This window comes from Crocodylus siamensis, chromosome 14, assembly GCF_052110815.1.
Source record: "Crocodylus siamensis isolate JL-2025a chromosome 14, ASM5211081v1, whole genome shotgun sequence".
In the NCBI taxonomy this organism is placed as follows: domain Eukaryota; kingdom Metazoa; phylum Chordata; order Crocodylia; family Crocodylidae; genus Crocodylus; species Crocodylus siamensis.
Genome location: NC_143408.1, coordinates 26,699,860 through 26,722,933, shown reverse-complemented (window position 1 = coordinate 26,722,933; position 23,074 = coordinate 26,699,860). Strand labels below are relative to the sequence as shown.

Sequence of the window (23,074 nt, the reverse complement as noted above, 5' to 3'; positions counted from 1 at the left end):
AACACTATAGAGCCACCCACCAAACAAACATCATAAAAGGGGCATCAGATGTGCTATTGTCAAGGCATACAGAGGGGGGAGAAGTGGAGCAAATCACCCATAAAAGCTGAAGCAAAAGCAAGGACTGTGGACCCTCTACCCCACCTGCTAAAAACATAACTGCAGACCCCCAAAACTCCTGAACGCCGGGCCAGCTGCAGGGAGACCCTCTCTGTCCTCAAAACTATGTAAAACTTTTATGCAAAGTTCCTGTTGTTTCTTTTGTCTTGTGCTTAACAGCGTAACTTGCTGCACTCAGTAAATGCTCCTTTCAAAAAACCAACTATTCTTGTCCGAGCCCTTTTCATAGCTTCAGTGCCACCTCCTCAATCCCAACCTTAAGTTTCCACACGGTCAGAAACCAGGTGCGTATCACAGACGAGCAGGATGCCCACAGCAGCGACCGCACCTGCGAGAGCGGGGGAAAGCCCTAGGCCCCCCAGCGCCTGCCTGGCAGCTGCAGCTCTGGTGTATGATCCTACAGCAGTGAAATGCAAACCCGAAGTGCTGCTTGCAGCTCAGTGGGAGCTTGGCCCTGGCTCACAGGCCCTATCTACTGCCTCCTGAACTCTCCTTAAGGCATGTCCTCAGGCCTCGTTCACTTCCCCTCTGATCCAAGCACGGGCGTATTGTGCCGTAGGGATTCAGGAACCGTGCTCCTGGTTTGAAGAATCAAAGGCACGATCAAAGCCTGTTCCTTGCCTAACCCAAGGCCCCTGGGGGCTGTTTATTGCAATTCCTGCTTCAAAAGGGCAAGAGAAATGCTGGCACTGCCTGGCAGGCAGGCATGCTGGACTGCACCCGAGGCACAGCCTGTCTGGATGCTGGTGCAGCAGCAGGATCCCCAGGCTCCAGGCACAAACCTTGCTGGCAAAGACCTAGCGCAATCATCACATGTGTGTGCTGGAGACAGACCTAAGGGAGCAGGAGAAGCGTCCCAGACGGCTTGGGCTGGTGTGACCAAAACAAGCAGAGAACCACATTTACATTTCAAAGCAGAACCTGTCACAGGTGCAATACCTGAGAAGAGACGGACCAAATGCAGCAGAGTCCTGCAATATATATACCGGAGGGGAGGTGAAAAAGCATACTATGGCCAAGCACCCAAGGTGGGGAAGGAGATGTAGGGTTGCCTATAAAAACCCAAGCAGAAATGAGGCCCGTGGGATCTCCACTCAAATGCCTAAGACCACTGGCAGATTCCCCAAGAAGGACTTTCTGAATACCTGGCCGTAAGGAGACACTCTCTCCAGAGATTATGCAAGGCTTTCTGTTGTAATTTTGCTTTAGTATATTGCATTTTAAGTTAGACTAAGCTGCGCATGCTGTCATTGTGTCCTACCAGGCTGTATCTTGTCGTAGGTGGTTTTCCCATTGCTCTTTGTCACGTGCTTGCAAATTGCTGTGCTCGATAAGCGCTCGCTTTAGAGAGCGGACTATTCTTGTTCAAGCATTTGTGAATTCAGTACCACAACCTAGTCTAATATTAAGTCTGGTAACACCTGCCTGGTGTCTCCACTCCCCAACTCTCTGCTGGAACAGGAGGCACACTGAGGACCATTGCCCAGGATGAAGTGCACTTGCTCTGAATCATGCATGCCCCTGTTCAGTACGATATGCAGACTAATTGTGCAAAGAGGCAGCTTCCACTTATTAATACAATGGAGCTGGAAACCATGGCCAGTTTGGAGGGGCTCTCGATTGTGCCCCCTCCCCATTTTTGGCCTGCCTCGTGAGTTGTTGGTGGGTTCAAGAGAAGAGCTGTAGCCAGCTTCCAGGAACAAGTTACTTTATTAATAATTAACTTAAGGAGAGGGAGGCAGGAGGCGGGGGAGGCTGAGTGCTGGCTCCAGACAAACCTCCCAGTGTCCGTTCGAGCCAACCCGCAAAATTGCAAAGCTTTTGCAAGGGCCTTGTCCCTCAAGTGCTCTAAACCCAGGTGCGTGGGGGGAGAGGGACACGCTCCAGCACGATGGACACACCTGCAAGCTTCACAGAGGGAGAAGTCTACCAGGCACATTTTGACCCTCGAGACTACTTGGAAACATGGTACAACTTTGACGGGGGTCTTTCCAGTAAGAACAGTCTGATGACGTCAGTCCTGAGAAACCTGCACAAGGTGTTCTCTGCAGGTGAGCCCACGGCACCGTGAGCTGGAGGGATCCCTTTCCCAGCATGGGACTGAAAGGTCTATCGCGTTGCCTTTGCTCTGTGCTGCAACGTGATCTCTCAAGGGGAATTTCAGGCTTTCTGAAGATGGGGCAGGGATCTTGCTTTTGCAATGCCAGGGGATGTCTGGCCAATACAAATGACAAGGCACAAAACCGCTGTCTGGGTAGCGAGCAGCCGCAGGGCTGGGACGGAGCAGCTTCCTGCAGCGCCGTGTGCATCACGCACTGTCGGCGCCTCTCCGGAGCCGGGGCAGTAGGTAAAGTCTGCCACCCCCCACGTAAATACATTGCCAAGCGCTTTGGCTACTGGGTTTCCTCACCCGGGTCCACGTGGGTGCGTCTCTGTTCAAGCGAGGTGGGGGCTGGACTAGCAGGTGGTTTGGAGGGGCACGCGGCACTGTCGGACCCGGAGTTGGGGAGCACGAGGCCAGAGGCTGGGGAGAGGTGCAGCTGTGGGCCTGCACCTCGGGACTTGTGCAAGGGGAGCAGCACAGGCGCTCAGGACACAGGTTTTTGGGGAGCAGGAGGTCGGGCTCACTCATGATCCCCATTCAGCGTGCAGGAGGGAGAAAGATTCACGGACTCATCCAAAGCCTTTGAAGGGCTGTCCTGCATCCCTGCTGTGGGCTTGGGTAAGAGGAGCCCAGGTCCTGGCCGTGTGAACACTGGGTTGGGCTGCTGGTGCACCGCAAGGAGATATCAGCCAGTGCAGCAACTTTTTTTTTTTGCAAAAATATTTTTTTCTATGTAATAAATCTCTATATCTATATAACTTCACCTCCAACACTCTGCCAACTGGGCCTTGTGGTTCACTTGGCAGCTCAAAGCACGCTAAAAAACCATTACACAGTTCGCACCGTGCAGTTGCCCAAGGCAGCAATTAGGAACAAGCACCCGCAGCCCTCAGACAGGAGCGAGTGCCTCCTGTGCCAGAGTCGCAATGCTCTCCCCCGTTCCCACACAGGTGATGTGAGGGGCAACACCCTGATAGACATTGGCAGCGGCCCCACCATTTACCAGCTCCTTTCTGCCTGCGAGAAGTTTAACGAGATCATCGCTTCGGACTACACGGACCGGAACCGCCAGGAGCTGGAGAAGTGGCTGAAGAAGGAGCCGGGAGCGTTTGACTGGACCCCGGCGGTGAAATACGTGTGTGAGCTGGAGGGACAGAGGTAGGAGCCTGGCTGCTGGCACCCACGAAGGCAGAAGGGGCCTTTCCCTCCCTCTCCTGGAGGGGACGAGGGTTCGTGGTGGTCCGCGAGATGAAAACGCAGCGACACACTTCCTAGGGCACCTGTCAGAGCAGAAGTGCGATGGATGCAGGGAGAGTTTCTAACACGGGAACCAAAAACAGCACTTCTGGCAGGAAATACAGCACCACGGCTCCACTGTGTCAGGCTCACTGGGCCAGGCTGGCCCTGCCTCACACACTGGCTTAACCCCCGAGGGTCACACTATTGCAATGAGGTAGTTATGGGTGTTTTAGGCAGAAGGCAGGGCAGGTGGCACCTTAGACACTACCTGGTTCAGAGGCATGGGCATTAGCGTGCAGAAACCTGCTTCCTTCATTACATCCTGCAATCTGCCCACTATTGCACTGCACCGGGGGCCGCGCACCGCTGGCACTAGGTGATTGAGGCAGTGCAAACAATTCATGGTACGACAACGGTCAGGTCTGTATGCAGGGGCTGCAGGATTTCCTTCCTCCAGGCACAAGGAGCAATGGTCTCAAGTTGCAGCAAGGGAAGTTGAGGTTGGATATTAGCAAGAACTTCCTCATTAAGACGGTGGCAAAGCACTGAACAGGTGACCCAGAGAGGTGGTGACATCTCCGTCCTTGGAGGGACCCAGCTAGACAAAGCCTAGGTTGGGATGATGGAGTATGGTCCTGCTTTGAGCAGGGGGGTGAACTGAGGTCCCTTCCAGGCCTCACTTCCTATTATTTGAATTAGCACCTTCTTCCAGCAGAGGAGACCTCCTAGTTATTGCTCATGCTGTAATCCAGGGATGGTGCAGAGCCACTCGAGGTGGTTTTAATCCAGCCCCTTGGCCTGGCAGCATGTTGCAATCTCCACCTCCTGCCTGGCTCTCGGCCTCCTCCAGGACCAAGCTCCACAACCTAATTGTGCATTGCATGGGCAAAAGCACTCTCTTTCATCCATTTTAATGCTCTGCCTTTTGGTTTCATTGAACATCCTCCTGTTTCTCTGTACACGAGCCCGCAGGCAGGCGGTATCACTCACTAGACATTTCCTTCCCAGGGAAAAGTGGGCTGAGAAGGAGGAGAAACTGAGGAAGAAAGTGAAGCAGGTTCTGAAGTGCGATGTGAGGAAACCCAACCCTCTGGCCCCCGTGTCGCTGCCCCCGGCCGACTGCCTGCTCTCCACCCTGTGCTTGGAAGCTGCCTGCAAAGACCTGGGCACCTTTCGTGCAGCCGTGAAGAACATCAGCTCCCTGGTGAAGCCGGGGGGACACTTGGTGTTAAATACAGTCCTGCAAGGAACCTACTACTTGGTTGGGCAGCACAACTTCTCCTGCCTGGGCCTGGACCAGGAGTCGGTGGAGGCAGCTGTAAGAGATGCTGGGTGTGTCATTGAGCACATCAAAGGGGCTCCAGAACCTACTCCAGAATCCATCTCGGACTACACCGACCTGGTCAGTCTGGTGGCACGCAAGCAGCACGCTGCATGAGTCTGGTAAGAAATGAGCAGCAATGAGGTAGGGGCAGAGGCTGTTTAGAGCCTAGGTTGCAGTGTGCCCCTTAATTAGTCCCTGTCCAGAGGGTGGAGATGGGTGACCCGGCTCCCCCAGTCAGCTGTGTTGTGCCCAGTCCAGCTTCAGGGCCTTAACTGCGTAGCCCTTGCAGAGAGCGGGCAGCTGCCGTCACCCCTGCACCACGGGGCAGATGGACCTGGAGACCAGGGGTGATGCAGGTCACCCCCAGGGCAGCAGCACAGCTGAGGGGACGGCCACGGGCACCACGCTGGTGCCACCCCACGCAGACGCACGCTCACAGCATCGCGGGGCTGCTCGCGGCTCTGTTCAGCCCTGCTGACTTACCCCGAGTCCAGGACATCCCAGGCCTGAGATGGTGCCGTGTGACTGCCCACCTATGTTAAATGCCCGCTACAAACCAAGAGGTGAAGCGGACAGGAGGGTGTCTGGCCTTGTCCTGCACTGCCTGGGGGTGGTCACGCTGTTCCCTACCCACACCGAGGCCCCTGGGGCTCGTTGGCTGCACGTTATGCCTGGCAGGCAGGGGCATGTGCATGCAGCAGAGACAGTCTCTGTCTGGATGTTGACCCAGGACCAGGTTCTCCAAGCTCCTGCCACCATCTTTTCTTGCAGGTCATACAGGCACGGCCACAGGCACCCTCTGGAAGATGCTCTCCCCTTTCCCCAATATCTCCCGCCCCATCTCTCATACCAGGAGGCCCAACGAGGATCATTGCTCAGAATGACTTGCACCTGCTTCAACTCCACTGCTCTCCTCTGAATCAGGCCCAGAAAATACTCTTATTTGCTATCACGTGGAAATTGCTCTAGGAAAGTGGCATCCTTCAGCACTAAATAAAATGGAGCTGGAAACCTTGGCCAGTTTGTGAGTATTTATTTCATGATTCCCCCAATTTTTTAACTTGTTTCCTGTCTCCTGTGCTGTTGGTGGGTCCAGCAGAGGAGCTGTTGTGGGTTTGCAGGAAGAGGGTAACTTCCTGGGCAGAGACCCAGGCATCTCTAGGCCACTTCCTTGCCCGACATCCCCTCTCCAAGTCCTCAGCCCCAGTGCTTATAAAAGGGAGCACCCTGTTAAGCCATCACCCCTTCAATGCCCCGTGCATCCGGTCCTGGGGAACGTTGCAGAAGCAGTTTTCTAAGGTAACAGCACTGAACTGCTCCTTGCCTCAGTCCCTGCTTGTCCTTAAGGAAACATCCCCAAAGGGATACTGCACCACCCCCCATCCCTCATGCCCCAAGCACGTCATAGCTGTGAAGGATGCTCAGAGCCCTGCACACCCCCAGTGCCTGCCTGGCAGCTGCGTTATCATCCTCCGGCAGCATAATCCAAACCCAACCAGTTAGTTGGTAGCTCAGGGAGAGCTTGAACCTTGTTCCTTAAGATGCATCCTCAGGCCCATTTTATTTTATATTAAAAAGCACCCACACCATGCCATTAGAAATAGCAGGACTTGTACCCAAGGCATTCAGACAAGGTCTGAAACAACAGGACTGAAAAAACACCAAGAAGCTCACAAAGTTTCCTGAGCATTTTCTTTTTATTGGGACCATTTTTTTCTTTTGAAACAAGGGACAGCTGAACTTCAACAGATTGCACCCAAGCACAACTTCACTGTATCTTATTTTTTATTTCCTCAAATAAATCAGGACTGATTTCCTACAGTGCATTAACAGTTGTAAATTGGTGACTAGGCAACACCTGTCACATTATTGTACCATTTGTAAGTCAGAACAGGAAATATTTTTATTCAACAAGTAAGAACACAGATCAGATAGGTAGACAGAATGAAAACGTTTATTCCTCCACCCAGCTCTCAGCAGGAAAGGGTAATGTCCAAGTCTTCTCAGCATAGAAGAGCACCAGCCACAAGGTGAAAAGTTTTTTTTTTATACCATGTATTGTTCGATTGTGCACATCTGGTTTGACGTTGAGCACGCCAACTATCTCTAGGATCGTTTGGACACGAGATCTTCGTGCCTGTGGAGATGGAGATTAACCCTTTCAGACGACCATGGAGCCTTAACTTAGGCACAAATTGCACCACAAACAGCCTCAAACTGGCCCCACAACCTACAGCTAAAGCAAGCTACAGCCAAACCACTAACCAAACTGAGCACAAACCTGCATTTCTGCACCAACACTGAGAACTTCTCAACAACCCAACTCAGAAAACCCTACACGCTACCTCCAATCACATCTATTTTGATCAACTCCTGAACTAGCAAAGCCAAGCAACCTGCAAAAACCTAGACTGCCACATATCAAAATGCACAACTAGCACAATGCCTCAACCTCACTGCCTACAAATCAGGGCCAACCCAAGACCGAGTCCATGGTGCAACTTGCTTCCATTGAGTGTTTGAAAGTGTAGAGATGCACACGACAGTCTCCAGCTGTACTTATCTAAGCATACATTAAACATGTGCCTCTCTTCCTCCTGTCCACCCCCGACCACACTTGTTGCTTCTGAGCTTTCTTGTCCTGCTTCTGTTCCTTCTTCTCCAGCTGCTCTTCAGGGACCTGCAAGAGTACACAAAACAGAAGTGAGTTGGCTGGCAATAAACTGCACACCCCGCTAGAAATATAAAATAATGTAGCTCACAGTGCCCATTACACTCACAAGCTTTTAAAACAAGAGGGGGTGTGACCTGCTTCCTGCTTACAGGGAGGTCCCACCGCTCCAAGGCTCCCTCAGCCACATTTTGGCTCTTACACAACTGAAACCTAAGGGCAGGGCGGTCACTATGTCGAGAATCCCTTTCCTTCGCACCCTTTTCTCTGGCTGGCTTTCCTCCCACCTCACACCCTGTCCCAGTCTGTGTTCTTGCAGTGCTCAGAGGACTTGGTGAAGGGGTAAGTCAACACAGCCTGAGCGCATATCGAGCGGCTGCAGCGTCTCCCTTTTCAGCCCTGCCGTGAAGGGATTCCTGCAGCCTCCCAGTAATCCCTAGGTAATCCATCTGCCCAACCACACAAAGTAGCCCAAGATTTGGAGAAATCAGGGCAGCACACCTGTGCCTCGCTTATAAGCCGGGAGACCCAGGACATCCAGGCACTCCAAGCCTTCCACTGCTCCCGGAGCCCCAGTCTTTACCCAAACTCTCTCACCTTTGTCTCCCGATGGGCTGGCACGGTTTTCTGCCTTGGTTACTGGTTAACTCCTATTCGTCTGTTGTCGTCTCTGCTTCTTCCTCTGGAGGCAAAAATGACAAGACAGAAATGAGTTGTAAATCAGCACAATGGAAGATGGGTCTCCACACCCCAACTTCTCTCCATATTTTACCCTTACCTGGACCTTTGGCCACTGTCCTCTGTCCGTGGAAATGGGGGAGGGCAGACGTCTGCGAGCGCGGCTGCCGACATCTGGACCAGCCGGAAGCAGAGGGTGAAGGGCCAGGACTCTGGACAGAAGTGCTAGGGCAGCACCAAGAAGGTGACCACAAACACCGGCGACCCTGCTTACAGGGCGGTGCTCCCTGCACACAGCTGGCTGCTGGGGCGTGAAGCCCAGAGAGAAAACCTGTAAAGCCCTGAATGCCAGCTGACGGGTGCCTCAGGCAGTCTCAGTCAGGGCTCATAGGAGCCCCGTGCTCGGGGAAACAAGGGCCATGACTTCAGCCTCTCATCGTGGCTGCCACAGAGCCCAAAGGGCTTAACGAGGCCTCCTCCCCCACGGTCAGAGGGGGTGGGGGCACAACCCCGTTTACAGGGTGCAAGAGGGAACCATCTCAATGGTGCCAGGAGAAGCAAAACAGAGGAGCAGAGACCTGAACCTGAGTTACAGGAAGGTCACGAAGCCTCAGGGGTCCCAACGCACTCAGTATCCGCCAGAAGCCTGCAACCTTCCCCATAATCTGTGGGTATCGCCTCTGACCAACCTCACTGAGTGGAACGAGACCTGACCCAGATCAGGGGGCCTGGATCCTGATTACAGGCTGCAGGCCAGGGTCGGGGGCGCAGAGGAACAGCTGGCCAAGTGCCAGGGCACTTGTCCCCAGGGACTCGGGTGGGCAATACATGGCCTTCTCTCCAGGAGGGCAGACACTGCAATCGAGCTACCAAGTGCCCAAAAGTACCTGAAAAGAGGGGACCTAATGCCTGTACCCTGAAATACAGGGAGGCCGTGTGCCCAGAAGTATTAGAGAGGGGGCCTAATGCTCCCCGACGCCAAGAGGCCTGGAAATCCATCCCCTAGGTGTGGAGGTGGCAGGAGCAGGCTACAAGGACGCATCTCGCCCCTTTCCCAGCACTGGGAAGAAAATAAAATACGCTGCAGCGATTTTAACAACAAAAAGAAAATAACAAACGCTTTCGCTCCCAGGCGCTCCTCTCTCGCTCTCCACACACTGACAAGGGAAAAAGTGTTCCCAGGCCAGAAAGGAGCTCGATGCTGCAAACTGCTTGACCTCGAGCCCTACACTGAAAATCCTCCTCCGCTCCCAGGGGGCAAGAAGGCTGAGACCGGCGCCCCCGTTACAGGGCACGGCCCGTCTGACCAGGCAGACTGCCCCCAGGGGCAAAAGGGCTAGAGGCCCAGGGCCCTGCTTACAGGGAGGGCCGTCAGGCCAGACAAGGGACAGGGCTGTCCCCAAAGGCACATAGAGACCTGCACCCTGATTACAGGGTGGCCCACAGCTCTGCACGATCTAGCCCCTGAACAAGAGGTATGGGACTTGCACCCTCGTTACAGGGCACAGTCCGTCTGGCTAGTCAGACTGCCCACGGGGGGCAAAAGGGAGAGGCCCAGAGCCCTGCTTACAGGGAGGGCTGGGGGACAGGACTGGTGAGGAGCGGCTAAGGGTTATTTACTCTGCAGAAGAGGGGGATTTGATAGCAGCCTTCAGCTCCCTGCAGGGGGGCTGCACAGAGGATGGAGCTGGGCTGTTCTCAGTGGGGACAGACGACAGGACAAGGAGCAATGGGCTCATGTTGCAGCAAGGAAAGTTGAGATTGGATATTAGGAAAAACTCTCTCACAAGGAGGGTGATGAAGCACTGGAACAGGTTACCCAGAGAGGTGGGGGAATCTCCATCCTCGGAGGCTTTTAAGACCCAGCTAGACAAAGCCTTAGCTAGGATGATGTAGCTGGGGCTGGTCCTACTTTGAGCAGGGGGATGGACTAGGTGTGACCTCCTGAGGTCCCTTCCAACCCTCAGTTTCTATGACTGTATAGCTGTGAAACACACTGTCTCAGTCCTTTTTGCCCCTTAAGAAAATACAAACTTGGAAGCAATATATCCTGTGGGCGTATCTAGGATTGTAAGAGCAGTCACCACATCTTCCAGGGCCAAAGAAAGCCCGAGACCGCCCCAGTGTGTGCCTGGCAGCTTCAGCTCTGGGTTTATCACCTCTGGTCTCTGCAAGCCTCTCAGTCCGAGAGGTCCAGCTTGAGAGCAGAAGGGCACGGACTGCAATCTGGCAGCATAGGAAAGGGTTACAATAGCGGAAGCAGAAGTTAGGAGTACAGCTGACCCAGAGGGCAGGACCCGATATTATTGCTTGTGCAAGATGGAGGCTCCAGCTAGCTTCACGGACGGAGAAGTTTATCAGATGGATTTCAACCCCAGGGTCTACTTGGAAACCAAGACCTTGCTGCTGCCCACCCAAATGACACCTTAAGGGAGGACTGCGGGGGCCCTCCGGCCCTCCCCGCTGCTTACCCAAATGGCGCCTTAAGAGAGGACTGTGGGCAGAGACAAACCCACCCTGCCCACTGCCCCCCCAAATGACACCTTAAGGGGGCATCGGGAATGGCTACGGACCTCAGCCTCCCTCCCCCCAAATGACACCTTAAGGGAAACACTGCGGCCCAGGCCCCGGGACCTCGCCCGCCGTCCCTCAAATGATGCCTTAAGGGAAGGCCCGGAGACATGCAATGCAAGCCCGGCCGCTGCCCACCCCCGAGTCACCGGTACTTGACAGGCACTACGAGCCGCGCGGCACCCGCGTGGCTCGGGACGTCACTCCCCACAACCTGACACGGCCCCGGGCCTGCAGAGGGGCCGTAGGTCCCCAGCAGCAGCCCCACTACTGCCCCCCAATGCTCCTCCAGAGGCTGGAGGCAACTCCCAGCTGGGTCTTACCTGGTCCGGGCTTGGGCTCTTCAGGGCGCTCCCGGGGTGACCGCTCCCCCCCGCCGCCCAGCTCCACCAGCTCTTCTGTGCCCTCGCCGACGGCGCTCGGCACGCGGCCTTTTATTCTTTCTGGAGACCCCGCCCCCGAGGGGGGACCAATAGAGAAGTCCGGGGGGGCCAGTCCCCCTCAGTGCCACCTCGTCACCTTGTCTCTAAGGCACGAGGAATTCTGCCTTGTCTCTAAGGCAGGAGGAATTCTGCCGTCTCCTGATTGGCGGGGAGGGAAACGCCACAGCCAATCAGACCGCGCCGCTCTGCTCTAGCCCACGAGGCCGCGGCATGCCTGCCACGTGCGCGGGCCGCCTCGCTCTGCGCGGTGGCGCGTGGACCGTGGGTGCGATGCCGGCGCGGAGCGCGCCTTTCTTGGGTTTTCCGTCCTCCCTGCCGGGGGGCCGCTTTGAAGCACGAGGGGGGCAGCACCGAGAACGCTTTTTTCGGGTTTGGTTTTGTCGTTTGTGTTGGGGAGGGTGCGGGGGGTACGCTCTGTGTGGATGCGCAGCAAAGCCGTGCTACCGGTCTTGAGGCGTGTTAAGATGCGTGGAGACGCAAACCTCATCTGTAACTACCCGCAGCGATCCCCCCCTTTGCTTGCGGGGATGGCCGCGTTGATTCTAGCACGTGTTGTGCACGCGCGCCCACACTTATTGGCACACGTCGCCGCCGTTTCAAGTGTCACCGCCACTTCCCCCCTCCCCCCCACGCTCCTCAGGAAAACGCGACTCTCCAGAGGAACCCACGCGGTTTCTTTCCGCTCTCGCTGCACCACGGGGTTTCATTTCTTTCTTTCCCTCTTCAAAAGAATACAGAAAGAAGGTGGGGGTGGGGTTCCCTCCAAATCTTGCGAGCGAGGATGGCCCGGCCCCTCAGGCCGCACCCCTGCCCCTGCCCGCGCAACGGGACCGCCAAGGATCCTGGCGGACCAATCGGCGCGCAGAACGTCATCCCTGCCAGCCAATCGCCGCACGTCTCCAGGCGGCAGAGCGTCCGCGGCGTTGGCCGGGTCCCTGCTCGCGCACGCGCGCCGGCAGCTTGCACGCCCAACGGGGCAGCCGCTGGGCTTAGCCTGGGGAGGGGTGCAAGCACTGCGCGCCGGGACCCAGGGCCCCGAGGCACAGCTGGCGCCGCTCACCTCCCCTTTAGTTACTAATGACAAAGTTCTCTTGTTTCTGAAGGCACCAACACTGCAGGAGACAGCCTCCCCGCCCCCCCCCCCGCCCCCAAATAACCTTTTCAAGCGGGGCGGAGGTTCCCAGCTTCACTTTATTGAAAAGCAGAACATAATTTTTGGCCAAAGTGGCTCGCCCGCCATGCTGCACGTCAGCACTTTCCAGGTGTGACGCAGAGCAGACAAATAAGGAGTCAAGCTGGTGTCAATACTGAGCAAGGCTCCTCACTGTGCTGGTTTAGGGCCCCGCTTGCATGCAACCACATTGAGCAAGGCTTTGGAGTCTGCAAAGGTGTTTGGGGAACATTCCTGAACCTCCTTGATGAACTTGATGTCAAACCCAGCATCTTTAATGGCTTCCTCCACCGACTCCTGGTCCAGGTACAGGCAGGAGAAGCTGTGCTGGTCAACCGCGTAGTAGGTTTCTTTCAACATCGTCACTGTCACGAAGTGCCCCCCTGGCTTTAGCAGGGAGCTGATGTTCTTCACGGCTGCACGAAAGGTGCCCAGGTCTTTGCAGGCAACTTCCAAGCACAGGGTGGAGAGCAGGCAGTCGGCCAGGGGCAGCGTCACGGGGGCCAGAGGGTTGGGTTTCCTCACATCGCACTTCAGAACCTGCTTCACTTTCTTCCTCAGTTTCTCCTCCTTCTCAGCCCACTTTTCCCTGGGGAGAAATATTGAGCACATGAAACCTCTGTCACCTGCCTGCCGAGACGCTTGTGTGCATAGAAATGGGAGGACATTCAATAAAACTGGAAAGCAGCGCTTTGACGAGGGGATGCTCGTCTCCCCCGTTATACACAATGAGGCTGTAGACCTTACTGCCACAAGAAGCCATTGAGGCCATGGCCAGGCACCTGCACTTGTTCCCAGACAGATGAAGGCCCCTAACTCTGGCTCAGGGTCCCCAGAGGGAGACATGGGGTGCATCTGCACTGCAAACCGGAGGAGCCAGGCCACCCTGTGCAGCAGACCCCCCCGAAGCTGCTCCCGTGCAGCTCAGATGCCAGCACGCGAAGCATTTAGCTTCGCCCCAGGACCAGAGCGACTAGAGTAAAGCTACTTGAGTTGGTCAGCACCGGCGGCACGGAGAACCTGCTGGAGTTGCGGCCTGTAGCTGCAGCTGTGTTCCCGCCTACCGTTTGCATTGCCGTGTTCACATCGTGGCCCTTTGCAAGGCGCCAGAGATAAAGGTCCTGCTGGGCGGCCCTCTCCTGCCAGGGAGAGGAGGCTGTTGAGAGCTTAGCCAGAACGAAGGGCCCACGAGCCCTCTGCTGGAATCACCCAGAAAGGTTGCACCGATTGCAAAAATACGCAGCGTGCGGTTGTCTAGGGCAGTGGTCTCCAAACTTTTTTGATTGCACACCCCTATCAGTAAAACATTTTTGAGCATGCACCCCCAATCTATGTATATTTATTTATTCATAAATTATATACATGTACTACTGTACTAATATATTATGTACATTATAAAACATACACAAAAAATATAAATTAAAAAAGGATGAGATAAAAAATAATAATAAATAGAAGTTCTAGTATTTTCTACCCGCACACCACTGGTCTAGGGTTTTCACAGAGTGTCAGGGGCTGAAAGGGACCTGGTAGGTCATCGGGTCCAGCCCCCTGCGCTAGGCAGGAAAAGAGGAGTGACCCCAGCGAGGTGACCGCCCAGTCTCCTTTGGAAGATGTCCAGGGTAGGCGACTGCACCACCCCGGGGGGGAGTTTATTGCACAGTCTGGACACCCTGACTGTGGAGGAGTTTTCCCTGGACTTGAGCCTGATGCGGCCTTCCAGGAGTTTGTGCCCATTGCCCCTGGTCTTCCCCGGGTGCCCTGGTGAACAGCTGTTCACTGAGCCCTCGATGTACTCCCCTGACATAGCAGTAAGCCGCTACCAAGTCCCCTCTCAGCCTGCTCTTCTGTAGGCTGAAGAGGCCCAAGTCCCTCGGCCTCTCCTCGTACGGCTCATCTTGCAAGGTCCTGATCGTACGGGTGGCAGGGCGGTGTTTGCCCTGCGGGCCACAGCATCGCGCTGCCGGCTCGTGTTCATGCGATGGTCGAGCGTTACCCCTCGGTCCCTTTCGGCTGTGGTGCAAGTCTGATTGTCACCACCGAGCCTGAGGTCTGTTGGGGATTGTTTGCCCCCCGATGGAGCGCCTGACACTTCTGAGTGTTGGACTTCATCCGGTCCTGGTCCGCCCAGCTCTCCAGCCTGTCCAGGTCCGCATGTATCTGCAACCTATCCTTTGGCGTGACCGTGCCGCCCCACAACTTGGTGTCATCTGCAAACTGGGCCAGCGAGCTTTTCACCCCCACATCCAAATCATCGATAAAGATGTTGAAAAGCACCGGTCCGAGCACGGACCCCTGCGGGACACCACTGCCCACTTTGCACCAGGACGACACGTCCATTCATGGGGACTCTCTGGGCCTGACTCCGGAGCCAGTTTTCCACCCACTGAACCGTCAAGCAGTTAAGCCCACAATCTTCCAGTTTTCCCACAAGGATATCATGGGATACTAGAAAAAAAGCCTTTTGGAAGTCGAGGTATATAATGTCTACCTTGTCTCCCGCGTCCAGGTGGCGAGAGACCTGGTCGTAGAAGGAGATGAGCTTGGTAAGACCAGACCTGCCCGTGACGAAGCCGTGCTGGCTGTCGTTCAGGATCTTACCCTCCACGAGCCTATCGCACACAGCTTCTCCCTCCCAGCCTGAGTTTTTCCAGGACTTTCCCTGGGAAGGAGGTTAGGCTGATTGGCCTATAGTTGCCCAGGTCCTCCCTCTTCCCCTTCTTGAAGACGGGCACAATGCTGGCCCTCTTCCAATCCTCAGGGGTCTCCCCTGTGCGCCACGATGTCTGAAAGAGCTTTGCAGCCGGCTCCACCCGCGCTCTCGGGGGAAGTCCGTGCGGTCCTGCTGACTTCTACATGTCTAGCTTTTCTAGCTGGTTTTGCACCGGCTCAGCACGCGCAGTGGGGAGGCCATAAATCCCACCATGCCCCTATGAGCCGTATCTCACTTGTCTTTCCCCTTGGTCCGGTGAAACACCAAAGCAAAGTGGACATTCAGGAGTTCAGTTTATTCCTGAGTGCCCGTTACCAGCTGTCCCGAGGTGTGAAGCAGAGGTCCCACATTTCCATGTGTTTTCCTTTTGCTTCCTACATACCTAAACAAGGACTTCTTATTGTCCTGGACTCCCTTGGCTCACTTAAACTCAGTTGCTGCCTTATCAAATGAAATACTTTTAATTTCCTATTGACACCTTTAGCCTACTGAGTCTCCAAAAATCCTCATTCCCTCCAAAAAAGGAGGGAAAGGCCCCTTCCCTTGAAGGGGGTGTCAGTAGCCAAGCCTCCTACCTCTGTCCCTCCAGCTCACACGCGTATTTCACCACCGGGGTCCAGTCAAACGCTCCCGGCTCCTTCTTCAGCCACTTCTCCAGCTCCTGGCGGTTCCGGTCCGTATAGTCGGAAACGATGATCTCGTTAAACTTGTTGCAGGCAGAAAGGAGCTGGTAAATGGTGGGGCCGCTGCCAATGTCTATCAGGATGTCACCCTTCACATCACCTGTGTTGGAACAGGGGGGAGCAGTGTTACCTGGCACCGGAAAGGCAATCACAGGGTTGACCGTGTTTGCACACTGCCTCGCGTGGCTGGTGCACTGAATGGATGCTGCTCCAGCAGTGACACGATGCCAGCCTTTGCACAGATGGGAGCTGGCCTTTTCAGGTCTCAGCAAGGATGCAGGGCTTTGGTTCCCATGTGCCACAGAGGCCCTGAAAGATTTGGGATGCATCAGTGTACCCCTCGGGGTATTTTAGGCATGCTCAGCGGGAATAAGGAGCCCGTCCCGTCTATTCTGACTGTACAGAGCTGGGGTCAGGACAGTCGCTTCCTGGGTGTTTGCACAGCACCCAGTGCTCTGGGGCCCTGGTCGTTGGGCAGGCCTCTAACCAGGGTTGGGTTAGTCTTCATCTATCCTAAAGCAGTTTAGCACGGGACTTTGCACAGACTGATGCAGGACAGGCTTTACCTGCTTAGCTGCCTGCTGTATTTTTCAGCTTAGGAAGGGAAAGCTCAAGGAAAATCGTTTAGGAACAGGATGCAGGGGGTACTTGTACCTTCCTGTGGGATGGTGGGGTGGGGGAGTAAAAGGTTTAATTGCTGGAGCCAGCACCACCTGCTAGTCCATTGCCACCTCTCTTGAATGGAGACTGCCTCCCATGTGGACATGGGTGAAGCCCAGTAAGTAGCCAATATGTTGGCATCGTAGTCACATGAGGGGTTAACAGACTTTGAGATACTGCCCATGGCTGCAGAGAGGAGCGGGTAGTGCGATGCGCAGCACTGCAGACGGTGAGCTGTCCTGGCCCCACAGCTGTTGCTACCAAGATGGGGAGGGAGGATATTCCCATGCCCCCCAGACATGCCTTGGCACTTCCCAAGCGTGTCTACACAAGACACTTACTGAACATTAGCCTAATTTCATAGATTTCATAGACATCAGGGCTGGAAGGGACCTCGGGAGATCATCGAGTCCAGCCCCCTGCCCAAAGGGCAGGAAGTCAGCTGGGGTCATAGGATCCCAGCAAGATAAGCCTCCAATTTACTCTTGAAGGTGTTCAATGTAGGTGCTTGAACCACCTCCGCTGGTAGTAGCTTGTCATGGCAAAAAACTTGCTATTAGTCTACTACACAGTCTTATTCGGCTAATGCGCAGTAAGCGTCACTAAATAACTATGTGCTGGTGCTAGCGCACTGTAACTTTAGTGCATTTAGTTAGTACTTTATTAAAGAAGTGTTAAAATAAATGCACAGTATCTAAGGCGCATTAATGAACATGTAGACGTGCCCGCCCCCCGCTCCCGCTGCAGGTCCCTGCTGCAGGTCTTCCTACTGTATACAGCTTTGAATTCCCCATTAGAGATGGTACTTGTGTTTGCTCAGAGAACAAGGGATTGGGCTTTCCTAGGACTAGGAAATGAATCCCTGCTGAACACGATGCAGTGTGCTGTGTGATACTTACTTAAAGTGAACATCTCACACAGGCTTCTCAGGTTGTCTGTCAGGACCTTGTTTCCTTTGCAGTGACTTGCACCGAGGCTGTAATATGTTTCCAAGTAGACCCTGGGGTTGAAATCCATCTGATAAACTTCTCCGTCCGTGAAGCTAGCTGGAGCCTCCATCTTGCACAAGCAATAATATCGGGTCCTGCCCTCTGGGTCAGCTGTACTCCTAACTTCTGCTTCCGCTATTGTAACCCTTTCCTATGCTGCCAGATTGCAGTCCGTGCCCTTCTGCTCTCAAGCTGGACCTCTCGGACTGAGAGGCTTGCAGAGACCAGAGGTGAGAAACCCAGAGCTGAAGCTGCCAGGCACACACTGGGGCGGTCTCGGGCTTTCTTTGGCCCTGGAAGATGTGGTGACTGCTCTTACAATCCTAGATACGCCCACAGGATATATTGCTTCCAAGTCTGTATTTTCTTAAGGGGCAAAAAGGACTGAGACAGTGTGTTTCACAGCTATACAGTCATAGAAACTGAGGGTTGGAAGGGACCTCAGGAGGTCACACCTAGTCCATCCCCCTGCTCAAAGTAGGACCAGCCCCAGCTACATCATCCTAGCTAAGGCTTTGTCTAGCTGGGTCTTAAAAGCCTCCGAGGATGGAGATTCCCCCACCTCTCTGGGTAACCTGTTCCAGTGCTTCATCACCCTCCTTGTGAGAGAGTTTTTCCTAATATCCAATCTCAACTTTCCTTGCTGCAACATGAGCCCATTGCTCCTTGTCCTGTCGTCTGTCCCCACTGAGAACAGCCCAGCTCCATCCTCTGTGCAGCCCCCCTGCAGGGAGCTGAAGGTTGCTATCAAATCCCCCTCTTCTGCAGAGTAAATAACCCTTAGCCGCTCCTCACCAGTCCTGTCCCCCAGCCCCCCCAACCATTTTTGTTGCCCATCATTGGAGTCTCTCCAACTTGTCCACATCCTTGCTGCAGTGGGAGTCACCAGATCCCAGAGGCACGTTATGACCTGGACCCTGCTTACAGGGTGGTCCGCAGCTCTGGAAAATCTAGCTCTGCAACAGGGTGCACAGGACTCGCACCCTCGTTACAGGGCACAGTCCGTCTGCCCTAGTTAGACTGCCCACAGCAGGCAAAAGGGCTAGAGGCCCATAGCCCTGCTTACAGGGAGGGCTGTCAGGCCTGGCAAAGGACACAGCTGTCCCCAAAGGCACATAGAGACCTGGGCCCTGCTTACAGGGCGGTCCGCAGCTCTGCAGAAGTCAGCCCTCCATCAAGAGACATGGGACTCACACCCTCATTACAGGGCACAGTCCATCTGACTAGCCACACTGCCCACAGGGAGGGCCGTCAGCCCAGAGAAAGGCCAGAGCTGTCCTTAAAGGTACATTATGACCTGAACCCTGCTTACAGGGCAGTCCACAGCTCTGCAGAACCTACCTGTGCAACAGGACGCACAGGACCTGAGCCCTCGTTACAGGGCGCAGCGCATCTGACTCATCAGACTGTGCACAGCAGGCAAAAGGGAAAGGCCCAGAGTCCTGTTTATAGGGAGGGCCATAAGGCCAGACAACGGAGAAAGCTGTCCCCAAAGGCACAGAGACCTGTACCCTGCTTACAGGGTGGTCCACTGCTCTGCAGAACCTAGTCTTCCACCAAGAGACATGGGACTCGCACCCTCCTTACACGGTGTGGTCCATCTGAGTAGCCACACTGTCCACGGGTGGGGGCGAAAGGTAAAGGCCCAGAGCCCTGTTTACAGGGAGGGCTGTCAGGCCAGTGAAAGGTCAGAGCTGTCCCCAAAGGCAGAGACCTGGGCCCTGCTTACAGGGCGGTCCACAGGGGCACGGGACTCGCAACCTTGTTACAGGGCGGCCCAGGGGTCCAGATGTGGAGTGTCAGACACACATGCATGAAAAGGGGCAGGTGCTTGGACACAGGGATCGGAGAGGAGGCCAGGCTTCAACCCCGACCACGGGAAGGCCATCAAGCTTCTACTTCTAACGAGTTGGCTGTCACCCCACGAGCCTCGGCTCCGGTCTGCAAGGCCGTTCTGCGGCACAACGCTGCAGACTGCTCCGGCTCTCTGCTCCCAGTGGAAGGAGGCTATGCCCACCCTGCTTACAGGGGCACCTCTCTGACTGGCTGGGAATAGCCATGGACTTTGATTCCCAGTTACAGGACATCCAGCGCTACGGACATTCTTTCTCATGCTAGAAAGCAGCACGTACCCCACTTATGGGTTGCTGTGCCATTGGCAGCCAAGTCTGACAGCTGGCCTGTACCCCGATTACAGGGTGGCTGTGCTGCGCAAGACCGCTAACCAGATCCATGGCCTTTACAAACATGGTGGTGGTGACACGCACTTTGATTACAAGGCTGTCTACCTCCCACCTGGCTGCTGCAAAAGTGCAACAGCATCAAGGGCAGAGACTCATTTCTGAGTTACCGGGAGCTCGCCCAAAGGCTCACAAAGTTGAAATTTGGCTAAGACATGATCAAGACCTAAAGGCAGGAAGGCTCTTCTGTCCAGAGTCCCTTTCCTTCACATTTCTCTGACTGGCTTTTCTCCTACCTTGCCTCTTCCCTACTGCTTCCCCATCCGCTTCTCCCTCCGGTTTTTCCGAGGCCTGCAAAAAGAGACCAAGATGGTCTGTAAGTGAACATTGCCAGAGAACACATCTAGCAGCTTAAACTCTTAATGCTCTGGAAACCTGCAACCTTCCCTATAACCCATGGGCAGCCTCACAAAGTAGCGTGAGATAAGCAACAATAAAGGCAGGCTACCTGGATCTTTCTCCCAGACCAGGGGCACAAGAAATCTGAACATCCGAAACCTCCCAAATACCAAGGTGTGTAACTTAGCAATGGAACCCGTGCAGCGGACACTCCCTGCATCCAAATTCTCTTACCTTTGCCTCCTGTTAGGTTGGCCCGGCTTTCTTCCCCCCCGGTCAGCTCACTGGTGCTCGCCTGCCTGTCCTTCCTGGGGTGATGCACACTAACCCCCAAAGTGGACCGGTTTCGTGGGATTTGGGGCTGCAGCCTCAGGTTGCTGGTCCAGTCTCCAACACTCGATTCCCAGAGAGCCAAGTCAAGTGACGTCTTCCATCAATCCCTTTTTAGCAAGGGATTCGGCATCCTGGGCAGCCAGCCTCGTAGGCACTCAGCATGCAGTGGTTACAAGTGAACCACTGCAGAAATGGAAGAAGGCAGCGGGCGGGGAAACTTGGAGGTGAAGTAACAGTAAAGCAGATTAGAGAAACAGCGCAGTGGGGGAGGAGGAACTTGGAGGTGAAAGGCACCAGGCACCAGTGAGGTACCTGGCAGATCAACTTTATTAGTCCATTAAATAGCAGGCCAGCTCACACCTGCTTTTGTATCATCTTCTCTGCTTCTTTCTGGCAGCAACCCGTGGGCTGAGCCCTGCAGACGACCTGCTTCAGGTGATTCGCAGCTGAAGCTTCAGGTAACCGGTGCAACCGGACCGCAAAGATGAGCGATGTCTCCCACTAATCCCTTTCAGGCAAGGGATTCAGCATCCCGGGTGGGCAGCTCGGAGGCACTCAGCACACAGTGGTCACAAGAGGACCACTGCAGAAATGAAAGAGGGCAGTGGGCGGGGAAACTTGGAGGTGAAGTGACAAGAAAAGAGGAGAAACAGCGCAGCGGGGAAGGATGAACTTGGAGATGAAAAAGCGCTGGAGGAAGCGCTGGCCCCGTCAACTCCATTAGTCTCGTGCTTCCCGATGGTCTTGAGAGGGCACAAGCCCCCTCAAGTGCCCATCAGTGCTTGACCGCCCATAGAGCTAGGCAGCACCACACCGAGCCCGGGCTGGGGGGCTGACAGGCTGTCAGTGCTTGACCCTTTTGCGAGCAGGGCAGCACCACACCGCAGCTCGGCAAGATGACCCCGAGAGCAGGCAGCGGAGACCACCAGGCCCTTGCCTGCTGCAGCCCCAAATGACACCTTAAGGAGGGGCCGCGGGCAGGGCCCTCTGCCCCGCCCTGAAGATGCCTTCAGGAAGAACTACGGAGGCGCGGACCTTACCCACTGCCAACCCAAATGGCACCTTAAGGGAAGACGACAGAGGCCTACGGACCTTGCTGCTGCCCACCCAAATGACACCTTAAGGGAGGACTGCGGGGGCCCTCCGGCCCTCCCCGCTGCTTACCCAAATGGCGCCTTAAGAGAGGACTGTGGGCAGAGACAAACCCACCCTGCCCACTGCCCCCCCAAATGACACCTTAAGGGGGCATCGGGAATGGCTACGGACCTCAGCCTCCCTCCCCCCAAATGACACCTTAAGGGAAACACTGCGGCCCAGGCCCCGGGACCTCGCCCGCCGTCCCTCAAATGATGCCTTAAGGGAAGGCCCGGAGACATGCAATGCAAGCCCGGCCGCTGCCCACCCCCGAGTCACCGGTACTTGACAGGCACTACGAGCCGCGCGGCACCCGCGTGGCTCGGGACGTCACTCCCCACAACCTGACACGGCCCCGGGCCTGCAGAGGGGCCGTAGGTCCCCAGCAGCAGCCCCACTACTGCCCCCCAATGCTCCTCCAGAGGCTGGAGGCAACTCCCAACTGGGTCTTACCTGGTCCGGGCTTGGGCTCTTCAGGGCGCTCCCGGGGTGACCGCTCCCCCCCGCCGCCCAGCTCCACCAGCTCTTCTGTGCCCTCGCCGACGGCGCTCGGCACGCGGCCTTTTATTCTTTCTGGAGACCCCGCCCCCGAGGGGGGACCAATAGAGAAGTCCGGGGGGGCCAGTCCCCCTCAGTGCCACCTCGTCACCTTGTCTCTAAGGCACGAGGAATTCTGCCTTGTCTCTAAGGCAGGAGGAATTCTGCCGTCTCCTGATTGGCGGGGAGGGAAACGCCACAGCCAATCAGACCGCGCCGCTCTGCTCTAGCCCACGAGGCCGCGGCATGCCTGCCACGTGCGCGGGCCGCCTCGCTCTGCGCGGTGGCGCGTGGACCGTGGGTGCGATGCCGGCGCGGAGCGCGCCTTTCTTGGGTTTTCCGTCCTCCCTGCCGGGGGGCCGCTTTGAAGCACGAGGGGGGCAGCACCGAGAACGCTTTTTTCGGGTTTGGTTTTGTCGTTTGTGTTGGGGAGGGTGCGGGGGGTACGCTCTGTGTGGATGCGCAGCAAAGCCGTGCTACCGGTCTTGAGGCGTGTTAAGATGCGTGGAGACGCAAACCTCATCTGTAACTACCCGCAGCGATCCCCCCCTTTGCTTGCGGGGATGGCCGCGTTGATTCTAGCACGTGTTGTGCACGCGCGCCCACACTTATTGGCACACGTCGCCGCCGTTTCAAGTGTCACCGCCACTTCCCCCCTCCCCCCCACGCTCCTCAGGAAAACGCGACTCTCCAGAGGAACCCACGCGGTTTCTTTCCGCTCTCGCTGCACCACGGGGTTTCATTTCTTTCTTTCCCTCTTCAAAAGAATACAGAAAGAAGGTGGGGGTGGGGTTCCCTCCAAATCTTGCGAGCGAGGATGGCCCGGCCCCTCAGGCCGCACCCCTGCCCCTGCCCGCGCAACGGGACCGCCAAGGATCCTGGCGGACCAATCGGCGCGCAGAACGTCATCCCTGCCAGCCAATCGCCGCACGTCTCCAGGCGGCAGAGCGTCCGCGGCGTTGGCCGGGTCCCTGCTCGCGCACGCGCGCCGGCAGCTTGCACGCCCAACGGGGCAGCCGCTGGGCTTAGCCTGGGGAGGGGTGCAAGCACTGCGCGCCGGGACCCAGGGCCCCGAGGCACAGCTGGCGCCGCTCACCTCCCCTTTAGTTACTAATGACAAAGTTC

At 55.8% G+C, this 23,074-nt stretch overlaps 2 protein-coding genes and 1 long non-coding RNA gene across 9 annotated transcripts; 1 reads left to right on the top strand and 2 right to left on the bottom strand.

The window, feature by feature from the left end:
* Positions 1-1,870: 1,870 nt before the first annotated feature.
* On the top strand, positions 1,871-5,803 carry LOC149853536 (nicotinamide N-methyltransferase-like). The gene is made up of 4 exons (XM_090027151.1): positions 1,871-2,171; positions 3,175-3,382; positions 4,472-4,906; positions 5,559-5,803. The coding sequence occupies exons 1-3, from the start codon at positions 2,012-2,014 to the stop codon at positions 4,899-4,901; spliced, it is 798 nt and encodes a 265-aa protein (XP_089883277.1). The 5' UTR covers positions 1,871-2,011; the 3' UTR covers positions 4,902-4,906; positions 5,559-5,803.
* A 751-nt stretch (positions 5,804-6,554) lies between these two features.
* Positions 6,555-11,955, bottom strand: LOC149853535 (uncharacterized). Its single transcript, XR_016439192.1, has 3 exons — positions 11,031-11,955; positions 8,056-8,140; positions 6,555-7,467 (listed from the first exon to the last, which is right to left on the bottom strand). It is a non-coding gene; the product is annotated as an uncharacterized LOC149853535 (long non-coding RNA).
* A 367-nt stretch (positions 11,956-12,322) lies between these two features.
* Positions 12,323-22,759, bottom strand: LOC149853534 (nicotinamide N-methyltransferase-like). 7 transcript variants are annotated; one of them, XM_090027430.1, is made up of 5 exons: positions 20,180-22,759; positions 19,843-19,897; positions 17,277-17,377; positions 15,610-15,817; positions 12,323-12,910 (listed from the first exon to the last, which is right to left on the bottom strand). In XM_090027430.1, the coding sequence occupies exons 3-5, from the start codon at positions 17,287-17,289 to the stop codon at positions 12,472-12,474; spliced, it is 660 nt and encodes a 219-aa protein (XP_089883556.1). In that variant the 5' UTR covers positions 17,290-17,377; positions 19,843-19,897; positions 20,180-22,759; the 3' UTR covers positions 12,323-12,471. The 7 variants fall into 7 exon arrangements, with proteins under 7 accessions (XP_089883556.1, XP_089883557.1, XP_089883553.1 ...); XM_090027431.1 differs by having other exon boundaries at positions 21,866-22,759; XM_090027427.1 differs by having other exon boundaries at positions 17,277-17,659; positions 20,180-22,758.
* Positions 22,760-23,074: the final 315 nt, after the last annotated feature.

Coding starts and splice junctions, on each gene's coding strand:
- LOC149853536 (XM_090027151.1), top strand. CDS start 2,012: ATGGACACACCTGCAAGCTTCACAGAGGGAGAAGTCTACCAGGCACAT. Junction 2,172..3,174: donor GCACAAGGTGTTCTCTGCAG/GTGAGCCCACGG, acceptor GTTCCCACACAG/GTGATGTGAGGGGCAACACC. Junction 3,383..4,471: donor TGTGAGCTGGAGGGACAGAG/GTAGGAGCCTGG, acceptor TTTCCTTCCCAG/GGAAAAGTGGGCTGAGAAGG.
- LOC149853534 (XM_090027424.1), bottom strand. CDS start 17,436: ATGGAGGCTCCAGCTAGCTTCACGGACGGAGAAGTTTATCAGATGGAT. Junction 15,818..17,276: donor GTGTGAGATGTTCACTTTAA/GTAAGTATCACA, acceptor GTTCCAACACAG/GTGATGTGAAGGGTGACATC. Junction 12,911..15,609: donor TGTGAGCTGGAGGGACAGAG/GTAGGAGGCTTG, acceptor ATTTCTCCCCAG/GGAAAAGTGGGCTGAGAAGG.